Source organism: Manis pentadactyla, chromosome 4 (genome assembly GCF_030020395.1).
Source record: "Manis pentadactyla isolate mManPen7 chromosome 4, mManPen7.hap1, whole genome shotgun sequence".
Taxonomy (NCBI): domain Eukaryota; kingdom Metazoa; phylum Chordata; class Mammalia; order Pholidota; family Manidae; genus Manis; species Manis pentadactyla.
Genome location: NC_080022.1, coordinates 153290691 through 153303863, shown reverse-complemented (window position 1 = coordinate 153303863; position 13173 = coordinate 153290691). Strand labels below are relative to the sequence as shown.

At 36.9% G+C, this 13173-nt stretch overlaps 1 protein-coding gene across 19 annotated transcripts in view; it reads right to left on the bottom strand.

Moving 5' to 3' along the window:
• Positions 1–13173, bottom strand: part of SYNRG (synergin gamma) — a 114364-nt gene that overhangs the window by 49836 nt on the left and 51355 nt on the right. For 8 of the 19 annotated variants that reach the window (XR_005029995.2, XM_036911044.2, XM_036911037.2 and 5 more), the window contains 6 exons: positions 12960–13169; positions 11702–11935; positions 10709–10786; positions 9000–9196; positions 8153–8401; positions 6946–7079 (listed from right to left, as the gene is read on the bottom strand). Coding sequence is in view for 18 of the 19 variants with exons in the window: in XM_036911044.2 (XP_036766939.2) it covers positions 6946–7079; positions 8153–8401; positions 9000–9196; positions 10709–10786; positions 11702–11935; positions 12960–13169 (1102 nt within the window). In the remaining variant the exon portion in view is untranslated. The remainder of the gene's footprint in view (positions 1–6945; positions 7080–8152; positions 8402–8999; positions 9197–10708; positions 10787–11701; positions 11936–12959; positions 13170–13173) is intronic. The other 11 variants (XM_036911046.2, XM_036911045.2, XM_036911047.2 and 8 more) reach the window with 3 other exon arrangements.

Genomic DNA, 13173 nt, shown 5'->3' with positions numbered 1-13173 from the left:
TTCTTGGGTTCTGTGATTCTGCTGCTGTTTTGTTCCTTCATTTTTTCTGTGTTCTTATACTCCACATATGAGTAAAATCATTTGGTACTTGTCTTTCTCTGCCTGGCTTATTTCACTGAGCATAATACCCTCTAGCTCCATCCATGTTGTTGCAAGTGGTAGGATCTGCTTTTTTCTTATGGCTGAGTAATATTCCATTGTGTATATGTACCACATCTAGTTTATCCATTCATCTACTGATGGACATTTACGTTGCTTCCATTTCTTGGCTATTGTAAATAGTGCTGCGATAAACATAGGGGTGCACCTGTCTTTTTCAAACTGGAGTGCTGCATTCTTAGGGTAAATTCCTAGAAGTGAAATTCCTGGGTCAAATGGTATTTCTATTTTGAGCTTTTTGAGGAACCTCCATACTGCTTTCCACAATGGTTGAACTAATTTGCATTCCCACCAGCAGTGTAGGAGGGTTCCCCTTTCTCCACAACCTCGCCAACATTTGTTGTTGTTTGTCTTTCGGATGGTGGCCATCCTTACTGGTGTGAGGTGATATCTCATTGTGGTTTTAATTTGCATTTCTCTGATGACAAGCGATGTGGAGCATCTTTTCATGTGTCTGTTGGCCATCTGAATTTCTTCTTTGGAGAACTGTCTGTTCAGCTCCTCTGCCCATTTTTTAATTGGATTATTTGCTTTTTGTTTGTTGAGGTGCATGAGCTCTTTATATATTTTGGATGTCAACCCTTTATCGGATCTGTCATTTATGAATATATTCTCCCATACTGTAGGGTACCTTTTTGTTCTATTGATGGTGTCCTTTGCTGTACAGAAGCTTTTCAGCTTGATATAGTCCCACTTGTTCATTTTTGCTTTTGTCTCCCTTGCCTGGGGAGACATGTTCCCCATCACTGGCTGAGCGGCGGAGCTGCGGGCGGCCGGGCCGGTAGCTCCCTGGACTGGAGCCATGATCGGGTCCCGGGGCCAGAGCTTGTCTTCCCATTACGCGTTAATGAAAAACGAGTTTTGGCAGCCCCTGTAATCTGGTGTGTCCCTTTTGTCCCGTTAGTCCCCGCGTTTATTTTCCCAAGCCTGTTTTCGACCTTTCTGGCAGTGGCGAAACCAAATTGGGAGCCCGTGAGAATAAAGCTTGTTTCCTATTCAAAAAAAAAAAAAAAAAGTCGCTCATGAAGAAGTCGCTCATGTTTATGTCCAAGAAATTTTTGCCTATGTTTTTTTCTAAGAGTTTTATGGTTTCATGACTTACATTCAGGTCTTTGATCCATTTTGAATTTACTTTTGTGTATGGGGTTAGACAGTGATCCAGTTTCATTCTCTTACATGTAGCTGTCCAGTTTTGCCAGCACCATCTGTTGAAGAGACTGTCATTTCCCCATTGTATGTCCATGGCTCCTTTATCGAATATTAATTGACCATAAATGTTTGGGTTAATATCTGGAGTCTCTATTCTGTTCCACTGGTCTGTGGCTCTGTTCTTGTGCCAGTACCAAACTGTCTTGATTACTGTGGCTTTGTAGTAGAGCTTGAAGTTGGGGAGTGAGATCCCCCGAACTTTATTCTTCCTTCTCAGGATTGTTTTGGCTATTCGGGGTCTTTGGTGTTTCCATATGAATTTTTGAACTATTTGTTTTAGTTCATTGAAGAATGTTGTTGGTAATTTGATAGGGATTGCATCAAATCTGTATATTGCTTTGGGCAGGATGGACATTTTGACTATATTAATTCTTCCTAGCCAAGAGCATGGGATGAGTTTCCATTTGTTAGTGTCCTCTTTAATTTCTCTTAAGAGTGTCTTATAGTTTTCAGGGTATAGGTCTTTCACTTCCTTGGTAAGATTTATTCCTAAGTATTTTATTCTTTTTGATGCAATTGTGAATGGAATTGTTTTCCTGATTTCTCTTTCTATTAGTTCATTGTTAGCGTATAGGAAAGCCACAGATTTCTGTGTGTTAATTTTGTATCCTGCAACTTTGCTGTATTCCAATATCAGTTCTAGTAGTTTTGGAGTGGAGTCTTTAGGGTTTTTTATGTACAATATCATGTCATCTGCAAATAGTGACAGTTTAACTTCTTCTTTACCAATCTGGATTCCTTGTGTTTCTTTGTTTTGTCTAATTGCCGTGGCTAGGACCTCCAGTACTATGTTGAATAACAGTGGGGAGAGTGGGCATCCCTGTCTTGTTCCCGATCTCAGAGGAAAAGCTTTCAGCTTTTCACTGTTCAGTATGATGTTGGCTGTGGGTTTATCATATATGGCCTTTATAATGTTGAGATAACTGCCCTCTATACCCATTTTGTTGAGAGATTTTATCATGAATAGATGTTGAATTTTGTCGAAGGCCTTTTCAGCATCTATGGAGATGATCATATGGTTTTTGTCCTTCTTTTTGTGATGTGGTGGAAGATGTTGATGGATTTTCGAATGTTGTACCATCCTTGCATCCCTGGGATGAATCCCACTTGGTCATGGTGTATGATCCTCTTGATGTATTTTTGAATTTGGTTTGCTAATATTCTGTTGAGTATTTTTGCATCTACGTTCATCAGGGATATTGGTCTGTAGTTTTCTTTTTTGGTGGGGTTTTTGCCTGGTTATGGTATTAGGGTGATGTTGGCTTCATAGAACGATTTTGGGAGTATTCCCTCCTCTTCTATTTTTTGGAAAACTTTAAGGAGAATGGGTGTTATGTCTTCTCTGTATGTCTGATAAAATTTCGAGGTAAATCCATCTGGCCCGGGGGTTTTGTTCTTGGGTAGTTTTTTGATTACTGCTTCAGTTTCATTGCTTGGTAATTGGTCTGTTTAGATTTTCTGTTTCTTCCTTGGTCAGTCTTGGAAGGTTGTATTTTTCTAGGAAGTTGTCCATTTCTTCTGGGTTTTCCAGCTTCTTAGCATATAGGTTTTCATAGTAGTCTCTAATAATTCTTTGTATTTCTGTTGGGTCCATCGTGATGTTTCCTTTCTCGTTTCTGATTCTGTTGATGTGTGTTGATTCTCTTTTTCTCTTAATAAGTCTGGCTATAGGCTTATCTATTTTGTTTATTTTCTCAAAGGACCAGCTCTTGGTTTCATTGATTTTTTCTATTGTTTTATTCTTCTCAATTTTATTTATTTCTTCTCTGATCTTTATTATGTCCCTCCTTCTGCTGTCTTTAGGCCACATTTGTTCTTCTTTTTCCAATTTTGATAATTGGGACATTAGACTATTCATTTGGGTTTGTTCTTCCTTCTTTTAATATGCCTGGATTGCTATATACTTTCCTCTTAAGACTGCTTTTGCTGCATCCTACAGAAGTTGGGGCTTTGTGTGGTTGTTGTCATTTATTTCCATATATTGCTGGATCTCCATTTTAATTTGGTCATTGATCCATTGACTATTTAGGAGCATGTTGTTAAGCCTCCATGTGTTTGTGAGGCTTTTTGCTTTCTTTGTACAATTTATTTCTAGTTTTATACCTTTGTGGTCTAAAAAGTTGGTTCGTAGAATTTCAATGTTTTTGAATTTACTGAGGCTCTTTTTGCGGCCTAGTATGTGGTCTATTCTGGAGAATGTTCCATGTGCACTTGAGAAGAATGTGTATCCTGTTGCTTTTGGGTATAGAGTTCTATAGATGTCTATTAGGTCCATCTGTTCTGTTGTGTTGTTCAGTGCCTCTGTGTCCTTACTTATTTTCTGTCTGGTGGATCTGTCCTTTGGAGTGAATGATGTGTTGAAGTCTCCTAAAATGAATGCATTGCATTCCATTTCCTCCTTTAGTTCTGTTAGTATTTGTTTCACATATGCTGGTGTTCCTGTGTTGGGTGCATATATATTTATAATGGTTATATCCTCTTGTTGGACTGAGCCCTTTATCATTATGTAATGTCCTTCTTTATCTCTGGTTACTTTCTTTGTTTTGAAGTCCATTTTGTCTGATGCTAGTACTGCAACACCTGGTTTTTTCTCCCTATTGTTTGCATGAAATATCTTTTTCCATCTCTTGACTTTTAGTCTGTGCCTGTCTTTGGATTTGAGGTGAGTCTCTTATAAGCAGCATATAGATGGGTCTTGTTTTTTTATCCATTCAGTGACTCTATGTCTTTTGATTGGTGCATTCAGTCCATTTACATTTAGGGTGATTATCGATAGGTATGTACTTATTGCCATTGTGGGCTTTAGATTGGTGGTTACCAAAGGTTCCAGGTTACTTTCCTTACTATCTAAGAGTCTGACTTAACTCACTTAGTATGCTGTTACAAACACAATCTAAAGGTTCTTTTCTATTTCTCCTCCTTTTTCTTCCTCCTTCACCCTTCATATATTAGGTATCAAATTCTGTACTTTTTGTCTATCCCTTGATTGACTTTGAGGATAGTTAATTTAATCTTGCATTTGCTTCGCAATTAGCTGTTCTACTTCCTTTACTGTGGTTTTATTACCTCTGGTGACAGCTATTCAACCTTAGGAACACTTCCATCTATAGCAGTCCCTCCAAAATAGACTGTAGAGATGGTTTATGGGAGGTAAATTCCCTCAGCTTTTGCTTATCTGGAAATTGTTTAATCCCTCCTTCAAATTTAAATGATAATCTTGCCAGATAAAGTAATCTTGGTTCCAGGCCCTTCTGCTTCATGGCATTAAATACATCATGCCACTCCCTTCTGGCCTGTAAGGTTTCTGCTGAGAGGTCTGATGTTAGCTTGATGGGCTTTCCTTTGTATGTGATCTAATTTCTCTCTCTGGCTGCTTTTAGCAGTCTGTCCTTATCCTTGATCTTTCCCATTTTAATTACTATGTGTCTTGGTGTTGTCCTCCTTGAGTCCCTTGTGTTGGGACATCTGTGGATCTCCATGGCCTGAGAGACTATGTCCTTCCCCAGATTGGGGAAGTTCTCAGCAACTACCTCCTCAAAGACACTTTCTATCCCTTTCTCTGTCTTCTTCTGGTATCCCTATAATGCGAATATTGTTCTGCTTGGATTGGTCACACAGTTCTCTCAATATTCTTTCATTCTTAGAGATCCTTTTTTCTCTCTGTGCCTCAGCTTCTTTGTATTCCTCTTCTCTAGTTTCTATTTCATTTATTTTCTCCTCCACCATATCCAACCTGCTTTTAATACCCTCCATCATGTTCATCAACAATTGGATCTCTGACCTGAATTCATTCCTGAGTTCTTGGACGTCTTTCCGTACCTCCATTAGAATGTTGATGATTTTTATTTTGAACTCCCTTTCAGGAAGAGTCACGAGGTCCATATCATTTAAATCTTTCTCGGGAGTTGTATTAATAATTTTACTCTGGACAAGGTTCCTTTGGCGTTTCATACTTGTATATGGTGCCCTCTAGTGTCCAGAAGCTGTAGTCTCTGGAGCTGCTCAGCCCCTGAAGCAATGCCAGGGGTCGCAGGGGAGTGGTACTGGTGCCTGGGGGAGGAAAGAGCTGTTCCCCGCTTCCCGGCTCCTGTGCCCGTCTCCAATGCCTGAACCAGTGGGCCAGGCACACAGGTATAAGTTTTTGTCCCAGAGCAGCCAGATATGGATCCCTGCTTTCCACAAGCGGCCGGAATCCCAGTCTCCCCAGGAACTCTGCCTGTATTAACTTTCCAAGCCTCTAGTCATGCGAGTCTCATGAAAGCACCATGAAATGTAGGTTTGTCTTCCCAGCGCAGATCTCCAGAGCTAGGTATTCAGCAGTCTCAAGCCTTCCACTCCCTCCCTGCTCCGTTTCTCTTCCTCCTGCTGGTGAGCTGGGGTAGGGGAGAGGCTCGGGTCCCATGGAGCCCCAGCTCTGTACGTTCCCCCGTTCAGTGAGGTCTGCTCTTTTCTCCAGGTGTATGCAGTCTGACGCCGTCCTCTTTCCTGTTGCTCTCTCAGGATTAGTTGCACCAACTATATTTTCTAATTGTATCCAGTTTTAGGAGGAAGCCTCTGTCTCTCCCCTCACACCGCCATCTTTAATCCTTCCCTCTCTGTTATTATTTTTTTAACACACTAACAATATTCTCCACTCCAGCCTACTTCTAACACTTGGCAACTCCAGAACTACATAGACAAATCCTCAAATGTTTCTTATATGTCATTTAAATGGGTTTGCTGTATTCTTAAAATCAGGAGAAAAACCCATCCCTAGTATATAAGTCTTTACAATGCCTATCCCTTGGTTCTTGTTACAGTGTATATGAAGGAAGTGTTGAATAAGAGATAAATGGTTAAAATGGAAAAGACAAAAGAAACAGCACAAATGGAAACATGAGAGAAATGGAGTATGTATACTGACAAAAACAAATTTCAAAAATCACCAAAGAAACTCATATTGTTTACTCAAAGTCTGGCTTGTTCCACTCTGTGGAAGAAGAATCTAAATATTTTTTTTGAATGATGAAAAGGTGTTGACAACATACTAAATCAGTTACTGTACCTAAAAGTTAAGCTAGTACATCAAACATTAGAGAAATTTTTATGTAACTATGCAAACAAACAGGAATCTGAGGGCCTAAAAGCTACTGATCTCAACTTAAACATAAGAGAGACATGAATAAATAACCACAGATGTCTGAATTATGATTTGTGGAAAATCAATAGTACATTATACTGAAAAATTATCAAATGACATGCCCCTGCCTAAAAAGCTTTCAAACAGTTGAAGACCTGGATGTAATACAAGAACACAAAGTTATCACTGTACAGTCAGTTATAGTAAATGAGGTTTAGCACAGGCAAAAAAATAATATATTGGCAAACAGGTGTGTACTGGGAGGATAGCAGAAGCATAAGTTTAAGGTGGACAAAAGGCGATGAAGTATGAAGAGTACAAGTAAAATGGAGATGGAATAATCAAGGAAAGCATCAGAGTAAGGAGTCTTAATTCTCTTACTTATATTTAGGCTTCCCATTGTGGATGCCTTTCTCAATTATTAAATACAGTGTTAACAGTATTCAACTCTTTTCTACCTGTTTCCATGCTGGGAATTGTTTGTTTTTGAAGAAGCAGGCAACTCTTGGAAATCACTGAATGAGTCATCAAGGGATCCTGACTTAGAAGCATCTTGAAAATCCTGGAAGTCATCTTCTTCTGGTTTTACCACCTACGTTTATTGAGTACATTTAAATAGAAAGCATCAAATCAATAAAATAGTGTATAATAAATCTCCAACTATAAACTTCAAAGACCACCTCTTAAATCTCCCCTTAGGCATGACTACCTAATTTTAGAAGAACACCCTTTAGATATAACGTCAACTCAAGTGCTTAAGGCAGGAATCCTGTCTTGCATTTTTTAGATACTCTCTTGTACAAATGGTAAAAGACTGGTTTAAAGAGCAAATCTACATAACTTTTAAATGGCTGAATCACATTTAATAGATTACTGAGAACCTGCCATCTTTAAAAAAACAGTGAAAACAGACTCCTGATTCCATGCTTTAGAAGTAAGTAGTATTAACAGTTCATTTGTTTTATAGAAAAATGAGCTTATACTACAGTGTTTCTGCACTTAAAAAAATGTAATATAACATGGGCATCTTTTCCATGCAGTACACATAGATCTTCTCATTTTAATGACCAAATAGTTTGCTACTGTATATATGAACCAAAATGTATCTAACCTCTCCTTCTGGTGAACATTTAGCTATTTCTAATATTTTACTCTAACAAACAATGCTGTAACAAATATCCTTGTATTTGAGTTACTATTTCTATGAGAATAGTGTGACTGTTAGGTTAGAAGATACAGACATTTAGGATTTTGATAGCTATTGCCAAAACTGCCTTCCAAAAAGGCTGCACCAATAAAGCCATTTTCTCTACATTTTCACTGACATTAAATATTGTTTTTAAAATTTTTTGCTAATCTGAGAATGAAAAACAGAAGCATTTTAATTCCAAGTTTAGCAGCTTCCTCAAAAGACAGTCTAAGAATTTAATCAACTTTATTAAGCCTGATACTTAAAATGCATATACTATGAACAACTGTAAAACTCTTTAGCCAAAACTCAAGTATCTTAAGCCTTAAGAAATTTCATGTTTCTTAAATAATAAAAAATTAAATTTTATATTGTTTTAATACTGTTTAATTTTCACCTCTAGCATCAATCATAGTCCAGCAATCTCTGCATCCCTTTCAGGGACTATTGGGAATATGCACAGTTTCTCCATTTACCTGATTTGCAGGGTAAGTTGGCATAAAGCTACTGGAAGCCTGGGCTGCAGCTCCCCCTACTGGTCCAATGAGGTTAATGCCCATGACTGGTTGTGCAAGGTTGAGGGGCATGGAGCCTGCAGGGCCAGAAGGCATCCCAGTTGGCTGACCCACGGCAGTAGGCAAAGTCAAAGGAAAGCCACTTACAGTTGGAACAGGAGCTGCTGGGAACTGGTTTAAAGCATCAGGACTCAGAGCAGGAACACCCCTCTATACAGAATAGGAGGAAAATGGAAATCTTTTAGGGGATTGCAAACCACATACAATCTAACCTGGCAAAAGGAGACCTAAATGTAAAATCTGTAGCCCTGGTATGTTTCTACTCTGATTTTCCCAAAACTCATGAGTTTGATAAAAGAAAATAAGTTTCAAGGTAAATGTAAGCCAATATTTAGCAAAGAAATGGCCCACATGTATAATTCTGACATTTTAACTGACAAGTTTGATTAATACAATCAAATCATTTAAAGTGATTTTTGTAATAAAAGAAAAGTTGCTACTAGACTGAGAATACTTATCTGTATCTCAGGAATTTTAAACAAGGACCTCAAAGGACAGAAGGAGTGGTTTCATCTCTTACTAACTTTCAAGTTCAGAAGGCATATAGTTGGGCTAGAAAAATGTTAATACACTAAATAGTCTTTAAACAAAGCAATATTTTGCTAGTCTATTAGTTTACCATATAAACTGCACATTTTTAAAGTACTGCATCATGAAAATAATTTAAATTTTAATGTACAGAGTTCTACAAGCTTGTAGTAAAAAGGAATTCAAAGTTATTTGATCAAACTTAAGAAACAATGTCTACCTGTGTTACTGCTATCATGGCGAGAACAGTATAAAGTTCTTCTTTAGTAAGTTTGCCAGGTGTAGTTCGATTAGCTAAGGCCCATATCTGTCCAAGAGTTTCCCTGGGAAGTCCAGATGACATCAGAATGGGATAAAGTTTAGCAGTATCTATTCCAGTTGGAGTCATTGTGGTTTCTAAAATTTTCTTATAGGCATCTATTAAAGGAAAGATGGGATTACAAATGTAAACATATTATAAGTCATTGATTTTTTCTGTTGTCATTGTTGCTTATAGAAGAATAATCTTAAGTCAAACTGCTTTAATAGAACTGAAGCTATGTCAGGGTTTGAACTGCGAAGGTATTCAAGTGAAAATATCCAGCAGACAGTGAAAGTCTGGAGTTTAGAAGACAGGTTGGAGTTTGGTTCTAAAGATGAGTATTTGGGGATATAAAAGGACTTATAATTCAGTAGAAGATAGTAAAAATGGAGGTGGTATATAAGCAGATACTTTGGAATTTAAAACCGGATGTTCTGTATACCTATTTGCTAAATCTAGCAACCCTAGTTAGAGGAGTTAGGGTGGTTGAAAGTGGGTAGGGCTAAGGTAGACAGAAAATATGTTTAAAGAAAAAATTTTACATCTAGGATTTAAATATAGATTACATAGTAGGCTGGCTATTAGAACATGTTTGGGCTAGGAAATTATGTGTACATGCATGTTTGGGAGGAGGAAGGAGAAATAAAAAGAAGCTGACAGAAAATAGATACAACTCAAAAATATACCAAGATCTAGATTCTGTTTGTTTTGCTTAAAGACAGAGAGGAAGAAGAAAAGATGTAAAATGTCTAATGTTAGAAGAAAACCTGTTACTTCTATGAACAATTGAAGTCCCGTCTGCTTGGGAAATTGGCCTTTGTGATTATGTGATTTTGACATAAAGGAGACATTGCTGGTTTTTTCCAAGAAGGAGTTCAGCTACAATGGTTCTGCATAGGTTTATTTAAGCAAGTATAGAACAACTTGAGCCTAGGACCAATCCAAAAAACAAAAGATCTGATAAAAGTTAGCTTTAGTTTTTAAGGGGTTGGCAAAGTAGAGCAAATTGAAAAGTTATAATAGAGACTAACATGTTGCTGTAATAGTCACTCTTCTATGCACATGAAGCATGGCTTAAACAGACAGTTTCCTTGTAATATGGAATACTATCACAAAATGTGCACTGTAGTGATTTTTCTGGTCAGCAGTAATACTATATATAAAGAAAAAATTAAACACCACCTCCCAGTGTAAAAAACATGACATTTGTTTTTTTTGCTTCATATAATATCACACGACAAAGAAGTCAGAAGAGTATTTTTTAAAATATAAACTAGTCACCAACAATTCAGAAAATTACATTAAATATATTAGTACTATTGTTAAGTTTTTAATCTATAAAAAGTATCTGATGCCTTTAAATCACAATAAATCTTAAAGTTTTTAGAAGTAAAAGTATGTGATAGCCCATAAAACATTTTCTCTTGCATTTATATAGTTATTTCATATGTGAGGCAGTCTTAAGAAACACTAGATTTATATAATTTTCTATACTCTTTCAGAAAAAGGTGAACAAAAAAGAAGTTACAATTCCTTCTGCATATTTTGCAACCATAAGAGTAAATATTTACAACTGTATTTACAACATTTAAGCAAAATATCCCGATTGGACAGAGAGGCTTTATTACCTGGAACTAAACTTTCATTGTAAATCCAAGGAGGCATTCTAGGCTGAACAGGATCTTGTGAAGGAAATACTCCTACACCTAGAAGATAATAAAGATTATCTCATACATATCCAGAAGATGAGGAAATCACACTGAGTAATGAGGTTTTTGTAAGAAAAGCAATGGTGTGAGACACTTAAAAAAAGTCACCAATACAACTAAAATATTTGTTTTCTATCCACATCTTGTACATTAACTATATCCTAAAGAATAAACGTAAAAAGATGTGCCAAATCAATATTCCAAGTCTTATAAGGCTTGCAACATTTCACATGTATTTCAAATTAAAGGTAAAAAAACATGATAGATGGTGGTTTAAAAATTAAATATGTTGAAATATAATTGCCCAGGTTTTACTTGTAGCTTTTAATGTTTTTTTTGCAAAATCTGATTTTCTTTTACCTGAATATGACACTGCTGCCTTAGGTGTAAAGGACTTTAATTATTTTGTCCACTAAAATATCCTCCAAAAGGTTGCCTCCTAAGCTGCCCATATCTAAGACTGCAAGTTGAATTTATAAAATAAATTTGGGTCTTTTAGGCAGCGGTGTGTATGATTTATTTCAAAGAAGCAAAATGAAAACTATATTCTCATTGGTGACTTTTCCAGTTAAATTTTAACTTTTCAACCTTCATGGAAGAACAGAAAGTATAAAGGAGGGGAGGGATAAAAAGTTCTTATAAATAAAAGGAGAATAAATTTTAAATCAGGAATGATTCTGATTAAAAATAACTGATTATCAAAAATTTTTTTAAAGGAGTAACAGTGTGTTGAACAAATTCAAAGCAAAACTGTAGGGGTTAATTAGAGAAAGGAATGCATTAAATGTATTTTAAGCAAAATTTTGAACAGCAAAATTAAGCAGCATTCATTTTAAGATTAATGCTTAAGGTGTTAGCATTTGAGCAACATTTGGTTAAAAGAACTTCTTGCTGAGTATTTCATGAGCTCACCACCGTCTTCAATGGACAGGTTTTGGTCTGAAGTCTTTTCTGCCTCTGCAGTAGTGGTACCATTTACACGTCCATCTACAGCACCCCCGTTATTGGCTGTTAAACTGGGATAGTTCTTACTGGAACCTGGGCCTAGGACTTTGTGCCCAACTTCAGAAGTACTTAATTTAATTTGTTCCTGCCCAGATGTACTTATATCACAAGATACTAGGAGCTTCTCCTCCATGGAAGGGCCTAAACAAACAGCATGAAGGATTATTTGTATATAACTGCAAATTTCTAAATATTTCAGTCATTCATTTACACCCCCAAATTCTAAAGGGAAGGCCCTGCTACATATTTCATGTAAATTTTGAAATAATTCAATCACTACACAGTTCTATAGGATTTGAGAGACTTTAGAGATTAAGAAAACTTAAACATCATTGTCTACTTTGATTCTCAAGAATTCTATGAGACAGTAGGTAGGAAGGTATAATGGAAACAGGTATACCTTAGAAATCTGATGACCTACATAAAATATAAATGCTTGCACTAAATCCAGAGGAGACCCCTGGCCAGTAACATCATCTCTAGGGCTGTTTCTCCATCTGTCAACTGAGATAGTTTGAACTAATCACATGTCTGCTAAGATCCCTCTCAGCACTATGCTATGTCTCAAGACAGTGTGTAACTACTGCCTTCTGCCCTACCCCCCTCCAATTATTTCATACGAGATAAAACCGAGGTACAGAAATGTTTAAAAGATTTTTCCAAGGACAAACTGATAGTAAATGGAGAACCTGGGCTTCTGCCCTGAAGTGCTCTAACACTGAACCAAAGAGAGCACTTTCTACAGCAGCTTTCCCTGGCATATTACTCTTAAAAAAAATTATTTTGGTGATTTTCCCAAATAAGAATAATCTCTTAAAAGAGATCAATTTGTTTTCAAAGTTCTAAGGTGGTTTGAATAGATGTAATTTTTAGACACAAAAGTTTTCACTCTTCTGGAATGTGAGGCCCCCAGAACTTAAAAATCTATTCTTATTTTGGTGAATTTAAACAATACTCATATATTCATGTACATGTTTCTTTGCTAGCATCACTATATTATTCTACTTATATAAGAGAGATAAATTATCCAAGATTATCTTAAGAATACTTTTGTTAATATTCTAGAAGTTACCTACTTTCTGTACATTGTATGAGGTTGAAGCAACAGAGAAACAAGGAATTTGCCCAGGGACACCATGTAAGGCAAAAGACACTGGAATCTGACCTGGAGGGAGAGGCTGTGCTCCAGCCCTCTGTGTGTGCAACTGGCCAAGTGGGGTGGTGGGATGAAAAGACTGAAAAGGCTGAGAAGTGGAAGAAGGCCCACATGTGGGAACTTCAACAGGTCCCTGCATAAAGTCACTGAATTCTTCTTCATCAAGAAAGGCAGGTGATGGAGAGACAGTTTTAGTAGAATGAGATGATGTGGGATAATCTGC